This window comes from Cariama cristata, unplaced genomic scaffold (assembly GCF_000690535.1).
Source record: "Cariama cristata isolate BGI_N322 unplaced genomic scaffold, ASM69053v1 scaffold37019, whole genome shotgun sequence".
In the NCBI taxonomy this organism is placed as follows: domain Eukaryota; kingdom Metazoa; phylum Chordata; class Aves; order Cariamiformes; family Cariamidae; genus Cariama; species Cariama cristata.
The window spans coordinates 1-16,245 of NW_009635930.1; the positions used below are offsets into that span (position 1 = coordinate 1).

At 40.2% G+C, this 16,245-nt stretch overlaps 1 protein-coding gene across 1 annotated transcript in view; it reads right to left on the bottom strand.

The window, feature by feature from the left end:
- Positions 1–1,025: 1,025 nt before the first annotated feature.
- The window catches only part of ANKRD55 (ankyrin repeat domain 55), a 47,713-nt gene continuing 32,493 nt past the window's right edge, over positions 1,026–16,245 (bottom strand). The window contains exons 9-11 of the mRNA XM_009707712.1: positions 14,384–15,048; positions 8,742–8,843; positions 1,026–1,294 (exon numbers count right to left, since the gene is read on the bottom strand). Of these exons, the coding sequence (XP_009706014.1) occupies positions 1,026–1,294; positions 8,742–8,843; positions 14,384–15,048 (1,036 nt within the window). The remainder of the gene's footprint in view (positions 1,295–8,741; positions 8,844–14,383; positions 15,049–16,245) is intronic.

Genomic DNA, 16,245 nt, shown 5'->3' on the forward strand with positions numbered 1-16,245 from the left:
TGCCCACAGCTGCCCCCCTGCCCCCTAGCCCCATAATCAGAAGTGACGAAGCCTCCTGAGTAACAGCAGCAAGATTTAGATAAGAATCCTGAAGCAAGCAGATGTTGGCGTCTCTGTTGGCCTCTAGGAAAGGACAGTCTTGTGAAATGTTTAGTCAAAGGCGTATAGCATTTGCCAGGGCTCATGGCACTTGCCAAGCCTCTTGACTGAACAGTAGCCTAGTTAGATATCCTTTTTCAGTTCTGTGATCAAAGTGATGAAATAATGCCTAATAACTCAGGACCATGCAATCCTTGTTTTATGAAAATAACAATACACAATTGCATTTTTGTCACTGAGGAATATGAAGAATTAAATGAAAGAGACATAAATCTGTCAGTGCGATGAACAGTTTTAAACAGTGTGCTATAGCCCTGGCTGTCCTACACGGTTTAGTGTTTCATTGTACTTTTTTAGCTTGTTGAATTCACAAAACCCACAAACTTACAATGTAGAAAATATGTGAAAAAGAAAGAGCCAAAACACCTCATTTGCTAAAACTGCCTTTTATTTTGAGCTTATCATGTTAATCTTAAAAAGGTATTTTTTGGCAGCACACCACCTCAGAATCAGCACCTTTGCATTTACAAACTACAGAGAATCCCTGTCAATTTATGTTTCCCTAATTCCGACTTTTAAATCACACAGAAAATCTTAGTGTTTGTTCCTGTTTTCTATGAAAGGCTTAACAGCACATTGCTGCAACAAGATTGCATGTTATGAGGATTCCATTCACAAAATAGATTTACAGCACATTAAATACTGATTTAGTAATTTAATCATAATTATACTGAAAACTATAATGAAAATACCTATATAAATACACAGTGCAGCTTTTGTGATGTGCTACCCTTTCTTGGTTTTTGTTCATTTACACTCCAGTTCACAAGAGCATCATTAGTGCAAATTAATGAGATGTTTACTGTAGAGTTATCTTGTAACAAGCTCTTAGATATATTTCAACTGATTGAGGCCAGAGTAGTGAGTTAATTTTCAGCGTCTGGTTTGGTGAGGCATTTCTCAAGCTCTTCTGCAGGGTTAGATTTCTTCTGGCTTGGGATAGCAGGTAGGACACAACTTGATTTCAGAGGCTCTCCTGATAGACCAGGCAAGAGAGAATAGAGCAAATGACTCTGAGAGTATCCCCTTTTCTGGGTTCTGGAGATTGGAGCTGGTGGCAGAATAACTGCACTGGTCCTTAGGGAATTTAAAGGCAGGGACTTAAGCTTCTTAGAACCCTGAGATGGTAGCTGAACTAGAGGAAAAACAAGAAGAGAGAAAGAGTGCACAGAAAGTGAAAAGCATGACATTTTTACAAACGAGTTTGCTACTTTCTTTGAACTGTTGTTTGTTTGTCTTGTGTTCTGTGTACTCAAAACTGCATTTGAAAAATCTCATCAAAAGGTGAGTAAAAAATCATGAAAGCCTGGCAGGGCTAATCTTCAACTGAAGAAAACAATTCCACTGTTAAGCGATTTACTTTGTGTTCTGTGATCAGTAAGATTTGATTAAGTTCAAAGGTTTACATTTGATAAGCAGAGAATCTACAGTTTGTCTGAAGGAGACTTGGTCTGCTTGGAGAGATTGCCACAAGATATTTTTTCATCAAAAAACACAGGCTGACTGAAACAGGAACGTTCCATGGGACTATATTATTTTTAACACAACCTTTGTGGGAGGATGCTCTATTACCCTGGGTAAGTTCTGATCAAAATCTTAGGAAGATGAAATGGAAGAACATGGGACACTGTGTCTGGGTTACTCTAGGCACAGTGAATCATGAAGATAGGTCCACACATGCTTTGCAAGTCACAGGCCACAAAAGTAGCCCATTACCCTGTAGCACACTAAGACCCACACCAAACACAAGAGCCACAGCTGTTTTATGTCTTGTGTGTGTCAGCAGTCTTGTAAGAAACTCTGGATTTAGACCATCCTTAATTTCCACCTCACACTCAGCAGTGTAACATTGTTTGTGCTTTAAAGTTAATAGTTTTCTATCTTCTCTAAATTGAAATCCTCAAGCTCCTTCATTCAGGCGGCTCACCAATTTCCTAATTTTTTAAAAAGAGAATTCAAACCTTAATTGTAGATCTATTTTTCTCTGCCTTGGAATTATTGTGAATTGCATTAGCTTCTTTTCATTTAATTGTCCATTTTATTCACAAGTTCTTTGTATACAATCAGTTTGGGTTTTTCAGATTAACCATATGAAGACTTTCCTGCTAGAGTTAACACCATCTCTGTTTTGGTTATAGAATCTTACTTGCAATTTTTCACATTAATTTCTCCTTGACTGCATTCTCATTCCATATGTGATTTCCTTCCATCTGCATCTATTATGATGAATATATGAGAGGCTATTAACTTTTTCCTCTGGGATGTTCATGTTTTGAGTTTTATCTTACTAGTCATGGCAACCTCCAGAAGGTTATGTGGATTCTCTGTTGATTTTGCTGCCTTCATCCTTTGAAACTAACCACAAATGCTTCCTAGCGGTCAGGTATTAAAAACCATTCTCTGAGCCAATGACTTGTCCTCAGATTGATATCATGCTTATGTCCTGGTTCTTTACCTGCAGGAAGAATCCTGCGATAAAGCACTCTGCTCAAAAGGTGACCATCTCAGCCTGTCATTATCATTCCTAGTCAAGCCCAATGAAAACCTGAGTGTTCATGTTTGCATTTTTCCTGGCAGCCCCTTTGATTATTTCCTTTTCATAATCTCTGTCAGAAATTTTCCTGGAGCAGGTTCAGGGAAATTCTACAGAAATGAAGAATGGAGAAGAATATTCTCTCTTAACCCAATGAAAATCTTGTGTAATTCCAGAGAAACATCTGAAGTTAATCTAGATTTGACTGTTCTAATAGAGGATAAACTGATAAGTGAACAAATTTTTATTAGAAATAGCAGACCACATAATCAACTTGTATGAACTGACTAACTACTGCAGTCAATGCACCTGTGATAGACTGGACCTTACAAGTCAATACTGATCTTAAAAAAAATTCCCCAAACCAAACTAAATATTCAGCACACTTCAAGAACTCATAAGTAGAATAGTGGCTGGACTTTCTAGAGGGCTGTTGAATAAAAATACAAGAAAAGAGGACTTAAGGAATTCCAAGTCAGTTAACCTAACCTAAAAAATCCTAAATACTTAAAATCCTGCCCACAGTTAGTGTTTCTCAGAAGTGAATCTTTGAACCTTTGGAGTCTGCCTTCTCACTGCTCAAGAAACAACATCAAAAAGAATAATTGGGACACTGGCAGAGAGAATGCAGGAGAAGTGAGAAATTATGTAGTTTTAATAATGAAGGAATATTAACTTTGTCACAAATTTTCATAAAAAATAAGGTAGATCCATTACTACAACGCGGACATACACCTGATGAAAAAAAGGCACTCAAGGTGTAATTTCCCAGAGAACAGGTTTACAATGCAAAATGACCATGATAAATTGGAGAAACGGTAAGAAATTCAGGTAACAAAACTCAGCAAAGGCAAATGCAAACCACTACACTTAGGGAAAACAAACAAACAAACAAGGAAATCCCAAGTGTGAGATGGGAATAACTGACTGGGGGAGTAACAGTCCTGCACGTAACTGGGGACACAGACTGTGCCCAAGTCAGAAGTATCTTGAAGTTCAAGCAGAAACACTGCAGCTTCTGTGCCTTGGCAAAGCAGAAGCACACCAGTCTTGTCATGCAAGCTCTTCTGTGTCTGTAGATTTCTGTAGCATATAATTAATATGTCCGAAATTTGCCCTGTTGAAAACAAATGTTTCCTCTCTAATGTCTGCAGTAGGCACTGAAAAAGCATTGCATCTATGTATTTTTTTACTGTGTATTTTGTGCAAAAGAGTCTGAAGTTCTGCTTGCCATATTCTTTTGTACCATATGCCATATACTTGTTTAATCTTTCATTATTTATTTATCAGGACTCACCAGGTATCTATTTGGGGCAAAACAGAATCTTTATAGAGAGGATTTAAAAATTGGTAGTTTATTTTTTTTTTTTTCTTTTCGTCCTAATTTCAGTACAATTCAAGTTGTGGTGACCTGAGCAGGTCGTGTTTACTAGAGCTGCCCGGCCTTTAGCAATGTAGTGTAATTCACGTGTCTTATTCAAAGTTCATTCATGTTCAGAAGTTCAGGAAATTGCTTAGTTCTCCTTTCCAAGAAAAAAGATAATACCATTAATACTTTGCTTTAGCTCATATTGAATTTATGTGAGTCACGCAGGGCTAAACACAATAAATGAGCCCATATGTTTTCTGGCACATGATAGAATGCTTTGAGTTCATTGAAATTTTGGTGTGTAAACCAAGTGCATATTGAGAAGTTGACTGTTTCCCTCCTTGGAGCATAGACATATATTTATGCAATCAAAGTTTATGCCTGTGTAGAATACCTCCAGAACACTTTACGTACTAGATAAGCCATTAATGATGGGTAAAAGCAGTACAGTTTAACTTCACCCCCATGACTGCATAGCCATCATAGAATCATTATGGTTGTAAGAGACGTCAAAGATCATCAAGTCCAACCGCATACCCAATGCCACCATGCCCGCTAAACCCACTAAACCATGTCTCGAAGCGCCACATCTAAACGTTTTTTGAACACCTCCAGGGATGGTGAGTCCACCACCTCCCTGGGGAGCCCGTTCCAATGCCTAACAACTCTAACAGTGAAGAAGTTCTTTCTAATGTCGAGCCTGAACCTCCCCTGGCACAACTTGAGACCATTTCCTCCTGTCCTCTCGCTAGTTACCAGGGAGAAGAGACCAACCCCCACCTCACTACAACCTCCTTTCGGGTAGTTGTAGAGGGCAATAAGGTCTCCCCTCAGCCTCCTCCTCTCCAGGCTAAACAACCCCAGCTCCCTCAGCCGCTCCTTGTAAGACTTGTTCTCCAGGCCCTTCACCAGCTTTGTTGCCCTTCTCTGAACACGCTCCAGCAGCTCATTGTCCTTGTAGTGAGGGGCCCAAAACTGAACACAGTGTTCAAGGTGCGGCCTCACCAGCGCAGAGTACAAAGGGATGATCACTTCCCTAGTCCAGCTGCTCATTCAAAGAAGTAAAAAACAGCATCCACACATCAGTGCTTCCCACCTAGTCCTACTTACTGTAGTCAGTTTAGGATATTCCATAAGGCTTTCAGGACTGGTACATGGATAGCTTTGTAATAACACATATAATGACTGATATTTTTGTATGTGTTGAAACACATGAGTCTGGACCTAGCACTGGGGTCTGTGAGAGGCAGAGCCCTTAAGGCTGGTTGCCGTACGTCCAGAAGCTATATACAGCAAAAGCACTGGTAATTATTCACATTCAGAGGGCAGAGTCAGCTACCAAAGACTTCATGATACAATAAGAGCTACTAATTCAGGGACCCTTTTCCACTCAGTAGTGACTCTCAAGTGGCTGCTATTACAAACTGCAGAGGCAAGAATAAGGCTGTCAGGGAGGCATTGCCCAAGGAGTATGTACTCCTGCAGAAGGGATGGCTCTTGGACTTGCTTCCTCTTGCAAGCAGTGGACCATGGCGGCCCTCTGCAGAGAGGAGGGTGCTTTGTGTAATCCTTTGCTGTTAACTTGGGAAAGAAGAAACTTCAAATCATGATGAAGAACAGCAAAAACAACCACTGATCCCCAGAAAATGACCTGCAGAAATAGATCTTTTTTTGTTGTTGTTGTTCAACAAGAAGTAACTTCACTATGGCTTCAGACCTTCTAAGCCAGAGGTAGAAGTGAGAGCAGCAGAGAGTTCTCTAGAATTCCCACATTTGTTTGGAAAATTATTCTGGCATTGTGTGAGTGGTGAGTGATAGTTGTAAGCCTATTTTCCAGGGGTCCTTGAGAGAGTCGTGTGATGAGATAGAAAGGGTGTGCTGGGGGTGGAGCAGCAGCATCCAGGATAACAGAGGTGCCAGGCTGTGCTGAGGCTACTCAAGAAGCCATGTGAGGGACCTCTTTGGCCCTGGGAACATCTGGAGTGTGGCAGTTTATAAACTATGGTTTAAAGTCACTCAAGTACTCTTTTCCTAGGCTGCTGTTTCATTCCTATTATCCTCTTTCTAACTTGTATTTTTAAACCTTTTTGCTTAGAGATTAAAGCATCTCTTCCTTTTTTTCATTGCCCTTCCTTTTTTAGGAGATGTTTCTTCTTTCTGTTAATCTCTGAGTAGTTTCAGTTCTCTTTCTAATTTATGCTTATTTTATTGTTCTAGCTCCCTGGTTGCTTTTTTTCTCCACTGGCTTCGTTGCATGTTTTTAACACACATCTTGTGTAACAAAAATATTAGAGAAACACAAATGTTTATATTCAAACTTTGTTGCTGGAACCATTTGCGTAGATAAAGGCTGTGTCCAGAACAGTAGTATTTTTAGGGCTGGATGGAGGATGAGTGAAATCTTGGCTCTGAAACATTTGGAAAGCTCCAGGATCAAATGTGTCATTTGTGTTAACAAAGAAGAAATGTAATCTATTTTGCAAATAGGTTTCCTTTTCTGTTCTTGGCTTGAAATGATATTCAAGCAGTAATGGCACCTGGATAAATGTGCTGCGTTAGTTGATTAAACCATGTTTATTAACTGTGATAATTGTATTTTATTTGTAAACCACAGTTTTTGGCATGAGACTAGAATTAAAATGCTGGCTGTTTATATGAATTACTGCAAGAACACCAATGATTATGAAATAATTTTTTTTAGGATTTTGCTTACAGCTATGTTTTAACTTGAAGACACAAACAACATTAGTAGAAAGCTTAAAAATAGAAGGCTTGGAGCTGGGGTTTTGAAAGCAGTTAGGTTATTTTTTTTTACTCTGAGCAGTCAGACAGTACCACCTCAGTATTCCACATATCTCTACTTTTCTTCTTCCTCTCTTACTGTGCAGCAGCGGTGTGGGATTCTGTATTTGCCCTACCCAGTCTGATGTTCCCTATAAAGCTATCTCTACTGTTTCGTTTTTAGTAATATTGTTATAGCTGCAGAATTGCTTCTGAAACTCAGATCACAAGAGGCAACGAATCTTCAATTTAGCTTTGAAATGTGAATGCTTTAGGACCTGGCTGATCTGCAGGATGACAAATAGTAAACTGCAAATCCTCATCCAAAATACATTGAGGGATTTGCACTTAGAGGAGCACAAGAATGTGAAGGCAGGACACTGCTGGCAGTAGGGCTAGTGTTTGTATGTGAAGAACAGCCCAGTCGTTGGCTGGATCCAGCCTGGGACACTTGCTAAGTCTTGACACTCTGCTGGGGCTGTGCGAGCAGGGTGAGGCTTTCCTTGCTCTTTGGGATCTTGCTTCTTACTGCCTTGGCAATGAGGAGCTGGCTGAAAATGCAGGGGAAAAAAAGGCTGCTGCTCGCTCAATCCCTTTATTTTACCTCCTATGTTATAGAAGCTACCCAAACCAGTTGCTGTTAGAATGAGAGAAATGAATGATTCCCTTCCTCATATAAAAGCTAGTCTACCCACTGTGCTTAAGACAGAGAAAGATAAAAGATAGGACATCTTTTCACCTATGTAACATTCGGAAAATGACAAAATTTTTTGAAACCTAATGATTTTGTTCTTATCCTCTTCCCTCTAATTTTTGCTAGCAAAAGGGCACAAAAATCATTGTAACGATATTTTTCTTGTTGTCTGCAGAAGAGTAATTCCTTACCCTAGCTTTCGTCTCACATATCCAACCTTTGTCTGCCATGCAGTCATTAGGGTGTTGTCATCCATCTCTTTACATCCTGTAAGTCACTATGTTACATCATATCCTACCCCCTATGAAAAGCTACCAGAGTCATACAGGCATATGCAATGAAGAGTGAAATCGAGAGTGAAAAATCCCATGTCTGTGAGAATTCCAGTCACCTCTGCTCTGGAAAACAAATGTAAAACTAAACTCTACTCTGTATTGACATACATCGCTTCTACTAGGCCAACTCTATGAAACTCATTGGAGAAAGTGTTGTGATCAGCAGCACAAAGTCAAGCTGGAGGTGGGCCAGTCACCACTGGAATACCCCAGGAGTTGATACTGGGGCTAATACTATTTAATGTCTTCATTACTGATTTGGACAATGGGGCAGAGTGAACATTCTGCAGGTTTGCAAATGACATGAAAGTGGGAGGAATGGCTGATACAGCAGACGGGTGTGCTGCCATTCAGAGACACCTTGACAGGCTGGACAAATGGATGGACAAGACTCTTATGAAGGGAATGTAAGGTCCTGCACCTGGGGAGGAGTAACTCCCTGCACAAACACATGCTGAGAGTCTAATAGCTGAAACGGAGCTTGTCAGAAAGGGCCCTGGGGGCCGTGGTAGACAACAAGCTGAACATGAGCCACCAATGTGCCCTTACAGCAAAGACAGCCAACAGCATCGGGGGCTGCATTAGGAAAAGTGTTACCAGGAGATTGTGGGAGGTGATCCTTCCCCTCTACTCAGCACTGGTGAGGCACATGTGGAGTGCTGTGTCCAATTCTGGGGCACCCAGTTCAAGAGAGACATGGACAAACTGGAGCAAGTCCAACAAAGGGTGATGGAAATGATTATGGTGCCTTCCAACCTCAGCCATTCTACAATGCTGTGAAAAACGAACATGAAACCTCTCTCGAGCCCTCAGATGCCAGTGATGGAGGCACGCAGTATGATACTGTAACTGAGACTTGCCTGTACTTACTTCTGTGAGCACAGTGGTTGGGTATGGGAGCTAGGCTGTTCCGTACAGGAGTAAGATTTTTTATTTTGGGTTGGTCTACAGACATCTGTTGAAAGTTTTTACCTGTGAAAGAAAAAGATAATCTGTTACTATATGAAACTGATTGTAAATAAGAAGATGCACCGTAGATCTCTGGCTTCTAGAAAAAAAGAAAACTTACTTAGTAATTCTCAGAAATATGTAATAAAAAGAAACCACTGACTGAAAAAAGCTGTTGCTTTGTTCTCTTTACATTCATTAAAAAGAGTGACCGATTTGATATAACTTTCACATTTACCCATATCACTTCCTGTCATATAATACAGTAATTGGTCTTAAAAAAGGCATGGTCTGGTAGCTGGGTCCATGTAAGAATATTTGGACACTGAATTTGTAGAAATATTCAACTAGATGGATTTGATTTCAGAATCAAAGCTTTAGTTTGCAAACTTTTCTAATAGGATCTTAGCCTTTCTAAGTAGTAGAACAGAAATGGAGTTCAACTTCTGGTTGGAAAATGAGACTGGTGGAAGTCTATCAGCAGTAAAGATGAGCTTTGAGAGGTTTTGCTCCAGGTGAGAACATAGAATAACTGATATAAACTGGTACTTATTCTTAACTATGTTTATGGCAATTTCATTTTTACCAAGAGGAATAGATACTGGAAAATGAAAGGTTAATTGGCTAACTGTGGGATTTCACTGGCTAAGATTGAAGTTAACTTTGGTCTAGTACTGTTAAAAAAGACAATATGTTAGATGATGTAATGCATTTTGCTACATAAATGACACATCAAGTAATATTTAAAAAGTAGAAACTCAAGCACCAAATCAACATTTTCCCCAGATCCTTTTCCTAAGTTGATCATCTTATTCTGTGGTGTTTGAGTCTCTCGAATTTTTCTTCTCTGTTATCCTCAGATCTGAGATGAGCTTTGTAAGGAGTCTTGAGTTGCCTTGCAAAGAACTACTCATCCAGCATGGCATTGCAACATAGCTCATTGCAGAGCAAGCACATGCTCTGTTGGCATGCAGAGACGAGGGGAGACACAGGCTGGGTGTAGTAGGACATCGTGAGCAATAGGAAGAAATAGAATGATACAAATTGCCTTTGTGGCATTGTAGTTGATACTTGAAAATACCTATGTATTGGTGGGCTGGGCAAGGTAAAGCTATAGGAAAATAGTTGTAGGAGAGTTTCCTAGAGGTGCACTGAAGCAGTTGTCAAGACCCCTGTAACTATGTTACTGACTAAATGGATTCTGTGTGAAGGGAGCTAAAGTGGTGTTTATCAGACAAACTTCTGTGTTATAGTGCAGCCTTCAGCTCAGCATGGAGCGAGATTCTGGTCCAAAGACCACAGCAGTTGATAGACATTGTATCAGTCTGCTGGATCCTGTGAGTGAAGCTGATGCATTTGGGCTAAACCATGAAGAATCTCTTGTGGATTAATAGGTGTCTAATAGAAACAGACTTTGGCTCCTTTTCCCATGTTTTTATTTACTCTTTAACACTTCTCCACTGTGATCAAAAAGCGGGTGTAAAAGTTGGTAAATTTATTCTATAGACATTGCATCGACTGTGCACAAACAAATAAATATATCAATTCCAAAATGGCAGAGAATCAAGCCTGCTGCTCCCATTAGTGCAGCTGGAGTTATATTGGTTTCACTGATACTTATGCTGAGAACTAATGGCTTATTATGTATATGCCATTATGGCTTTGATGATGGGAGGTTGTTTTTTCTATCAAGAGATATGCTTATTTCATAAATGGTGATATCTGGCAGCAAAACAACAGTACAAAGCATAATCATGTTTGTAAGGCTGATATGAATACTTGGAAAATAAACCTTGTCTAAAAGTTCTGGCATCAAGTGGAAGTATTCTTCTACTCTTCCTTTCTATCTGCTCCACGTAACATCAGAGAAAAGTTTTTCTTTCTTTAAGACAGCATCTTTGCCATCTCCAAAAGCATATTTATGATGGCATTTGTTTTTGAAAGAAATGGACAGGAGGCAATTTCATTATTATAAAATGCAGGACTGTTCTGCATTTAATTTTATTTAGTGACATTTTTTACAGGTTGTTCTTTGATTTTCCTTTGCATTTAGGTAGATTGAGCACATTGTGGTGCATTTTGTGGAAAAGTTGTAAATGTTGTGATGAATGTTGCACTGTAAATCAGTCTGTCAGTTTGAGAAAGAAACAGCCACACTGATCAGCTTTGCTCTACTCTTTCCTGGCCAAGAAGTGCTTCCTGTTGGACTATACCATACTGCTTACTCCAACGTAAGCTTATTAATAGCCTATTTTTCACATTACCTGTTCAAGCAAATATAAAGTACTGGGCTACTGTAATAAAACCTGTGATAAAGTATCCCTTTAGACCTGGAAGGTTAGTAATCTAAAAGATGAGTGGGTGAATGAAGGAGGCTCCAGCTGGTTAGAGGGTGCCAAGAGCTGCCTTACATTTGAGACAGGCTTCCTGTTAACCATATCACTTGGAATTCCTCTACTTAGACCATTTTCCCTGTGGAAAGTAGATGGCAGTACATTTTGCAAAAAGAGATGATTGCAAAGCTGGTAAATACAAAATGCTTCAGATTGTGGATGCCAGCTCAGCACTGTGGCTGGCAAGCACTCTTGCAATATTGACAGTAGTTTTTGGTATAGTCTATTTTTGCTCTTCCCAGTGGAGGGCAAGACAAAGTAGTTATTCTGAGAGAAAACAGTGGCATGATAGTAAGGTAAGTCTTACTGCTACCCACAGCAATCTCTCCCTTTTGTGTAAGTGCTAAGGCTCAGCTAGTAAATTGACTCATCTTTCATTTCCAGGAGCTCAGAAAACAGAACAAAAAAAACCTCCAAAATTCCCCATCTATGTGCCAGCTGCCTTAGTAGCAGTAAGCACAAAAATTAGCTCTGACTTTAATAAAAGGCATGGTCATGCAAGAAAATCAACACTGTGTGTGAGCTGAGAAAATAATTTTCTAATTGAGTTCCCCTGGATTATTGATACCCGTAATCCTGCCCTGGTTATTCAGTGATTAGGAAATTACATGTAGCCCCCACAGTCATGACTTGAGAAATGGAGTATTAACACTTCAGTGTCCTTCAAAGACCAGATGTTGTTTTTTTCCTTGGCTAGGCCTCCTGCAGAAAAAATAATGAGGAGGAAATATATTTCCTCAGAGAGAGCTGCCGGCACAGCGCTGCTGGCTGGACTGGAGTCAGGCTTATTTTGCTTCTGATCCCTGTAAGTCCTGCAGGCATAGTGCACTGGAGACCGGGAAGCCCTGGAGCTCATACAGTAAATGCAGTTCTAATTCACAGCAAGTCAGATGGCTTTAATTACACGGGCAGACAGATTTAAACCACACACATAGGTGTGGAGAGGGATAAGCAGATCTTTTCATTGTGAAGAAATGTTAGACAGTATCTGGGTTGTGCAATGTATTCCTCTCAGACACTCTCTGCCTCCTTACAAGCTTTTAATTCACATGCTTCAGTGGAAGTCCTTTTTGCCAGCTACAGGAATCTTTTTATTGTGGGAAAGTTTTGTTTTAGGAAGCTGGTACACAGAGAACTGGGTTTAAAGCAGATTCAGGCTTTGTTTTTCTCCGAGGGAGATAATAAACTGTCAGACATAAAATGACTTACTCCCATTATAGACAGCTCCCATTATAACAAATAGAAGATTTCCCATAATTGATACAATTTTGCCCTTGTTCATGCATGTAGACTGCTAGTCCTATACTGAGTCCCTGTGCAGATCACGGAGCACTGAGTGGATGCACAGCGTCCATCCTGTTTCAACAGGTTGCAGCTTTTTTGTCATAGGATATTCATAGAAAACGACCTGTCCTTCTGTCCAGAGCAAACAAGGATTTAACCATGCAGTATTCTACAGTCTTAAGAAAAATTGATAATCACATTTTAAATAACATGGTAGTTACTTCCAATTCAAATGTATTCATAGTCTACGTAATTCCACCAAGAAATGTTTCCCATTAGTTGTCCTCAGGTTTTGTTTATCCAGTTTAAGTTCAATCCTCTTCCTACTGTCAACATGAATGATCTCAAATATCTCAGCCTTACTGTACCCTATTATATTTAGGTTGTAAAGAAGCCCTGCAGGTTTTCTTGTCTTCCACATGTGAGCTGAACCTTGCAGAGTTCAGTGTAGAAAGAGTCATGCTGGAGCAACGCTTGCTAGCCATGTGGAGTTTGGGGTTTGTACGGTTGAGTGAACAGCTGAAGATTGCACAGTAAAAAAGTAGTGACACCTATAGACCAGGTCTATCAAGCTTTCAGGAACATGACCTGATGTTCAGGAAGTGGAACTCTTTGAATAGCTCCTTTTTACCCTGAAAAACTATTTCCAGCCTTTATTTGCACAATGTAGAATGACCTGTCATTCTGAAATTGCCGTCTCTACTCTCATGATTGGAGATGTGAACAAAGATTTGCTATTTTGTAGATCCCTTCACTTAAGGAGTCAGTACAGTTTGCACTATCACGCAAGCTTGGATAGTGACTTGACCTAACTGAGGGTTCTTCTCAGACAGGGTTTCTGTTCACTGCTCTTTCCACTGGAGGATAATGGCTCATGTCTGTTGGGGTGAGGGAAGATTAACTTATTGAGTAATGTTTACTTCTTCTAATGGTGTACTGGTAAGTTTGGGGATTGTTTTTGCTTGCTTCATTTTCAATTGGATATTACAGTGTTTGGAAGGCATGCTAGATGTGTTTAATTTTGGCATGGGACTAATCCCAAAGGAGATGAAGTTGGAGACACTGATATGTTGAAGTAAACTCCAGCACACAGTCCAGCCAGCTAGATTCATTTAAACATGGATGTGAGTGAAACAAAGTACTAGATCCCAAATCCTGCCAAATCCTGGTTTCAAGTTTACTTCGGAATTCTGGTGCTTTACTTCATTACTGTGGCATTACACTTTCCAAATCAGAACATAAAAGCATTTACTCCATCTCAGTAAATTTAGCAACCTGAATTCAGCTTTGGAGAAACCTTAAGAACAGCACATTAGACCTAAAAGCTGGCACTTGCGGTGGGAGGAGTGAGAAGGGGTGACACTACAACCTGGAGTCAGAATATGTCTGTAAGGGGAAAGTGGCATGGTGCAGAGACGTCCAGCATGGGACTGGTGGACTTAACCTGGTTGGATCTAGAAGCAGCTCTCAGCACAGTTAGAGATTTGAGTGCAGTTCCCTTGCACATCTAGTTCCAGGACTAAATGCAGACACAAGGCAGCAGGCACGGCAGTGGGGGTTAGTATGCAATTCACAATGCTCATATATAATCTGGAGGCACTCACCTTGCTCAGGTACCTTACATGCTTCCTAATTACCTGCATTTTTGCTTGCTCATCAAACTTACTTAAATCTCTTGTTTCCCACACCTAAGCACCTTGCTTCACCTGTCAGCTGATGTCCTGTCCATATGCTATCTGCGATTGCTACTACATACAGGGAGAAGAAACTGAAAAAGATAGTAAAGAAATAGAAATATCTTGGGTCAGACTTACCTATTTTTTCTGACTTAGCTTGCCACATCAGTAGAGATTATAGGATTTGGGAGACAGAGAAGAAAGAAATTACCTGATGGAGAACTGGGAAGTGAGGGAAGGCGGGGAGGGCACAAAAGCACATGGTGAGATGTATCAGAGTTTAAGCCGTTTATCAGTTTGTCTGAAGGAGTCCTAGAACAGACTTTGTAGGAGAGTAGTTGGTTACAGTCTGTGCTCCAGGGATCACCCAACAAAGCCTCACAGCTGCTTCTGTGGTCCAGCAAGTTGTGTTCACTCCTACTCTTTTGAGACTTGTGTGCAAAATGGTGGGTGCTGGTGCTGGAGGAGAAGCTTGACGTTGTGCTCTGGGAAGCAGTTAGGAAGGAATTTCCCACAGTGATTGGGGGAAGGCTCTGGGTTCTGATGGGCAGAAGTCCCTGACACTCTGGTTGCTTCTTTTCTGGTATGAGGTACTTTGTGTCTGTGCTCCTTCTCTCAAAGTCAGCAGTGGTCACACACTCATCTGGAATGTCTTTGCAGTTTGTGTCCATAATGCAATCAAAGGTGGTGATGATGTCATCTACTTCTGAGGTTTCTTCTCTAGGATATCGGTCTCTGCTTCTGTCCTTGTGACTGGTTGTCTGATCGTCTTTCTTCTTTTTGCTAGAGAAGATGTGATTCAGCATACTGAATCGTCCTTCTTTCTTTAAGAGTCTGTTGTTCTGAGAGGGAAACTGATGAACTGGCTCGGATCTACTGGAATTACAAATCAAAATGTGATGTCATTATTACCAAATAATGAAAAAAATGCTGCCTGTGTTAGCCCGTGAAATGGAATATATACACTGTTCAGATATATTTGCAGGGGTGGTTCAAGGAGGCAGAAGATGAGGACTCCAAATTTGTAATTAACAAAGACTGAAAATAAAAACATGTTACTTCGCTTTTTCTTATGGGGTTCATTGCCTTACACTCATCTTCATGTAGGCTCAGTGCAGCTATCAGGAAAAAAAACAAACTTACTTTTCTGGCTTCAGCATCTACCAGCTGCAGTATCATTATTCTTAATGGTGAGGCAAGATCCAATAATAACAAGAAGAACATGCTGGGATCTTTAAAACCAAGTGGTCTTTGTATTATGTCACATTTGGAAAATGGTTATTTCCAACAGCACAGTCATTGATAACACTGTAACAAAGGCAATAGTTCACCATTCCTTCCCTCCTTTTCCTTTTTTTCCTTTTCCTTTTCTTTTCCTTTTCCTTTTCCTTTTCATTTTGCTTTTTCTTTTCCTTTTCCTTTCCCTTTTCCCTTTTCCTTTTCCTCTTCCTTTTCCCTCCCCCTCCCCCTTCCCCTTGCCTGTACTAAAGAAGCCCAGCACAGTTTCAGAAGATCTATCAAGATAATTACCTACAGTGGTGTCGCTGTAGTGGTTTTTAGATGAGATTTTGACTGATCAACGTTTCAGACCTACTCTGACAGGTAGAGTGCAGGAGGAGGAAGAGAGGGAGAGGTAATGTTACCCATGTCTCACAATCTGTAACACAGGAAATACTACTAACTGCTGACTGGAAAAGAAGGGAAAGCACAAAGAAATGTGATGATAAATGTAAGTCCATGTTCATTTAACAAAACTGAAGAACTGAAATGAATTAAATGACAGCTACCGAAACATGAGAAATACAAAGAGAGAGGAAGATCATAAGCAATGGTAAAAGAATTATACTTTTTAACAGAAAAACTCAGAATAAGAAGAGACATTCAAGGTAGACAACTAAAGAAGGCTAGGAAAACACTCCCAAACCCTTACCCTGAGGATGAAAACTTGAAATTTATTTTATTATCTATCTGGCAGAGCTGCTTTTGTGTTCAGTTTATCCCTCTGTCTGATTACATGAACACACAGCTAGTGCCTAGAGATTTCAAAAAAGTGGAAGATGTGTATCTGAGGGC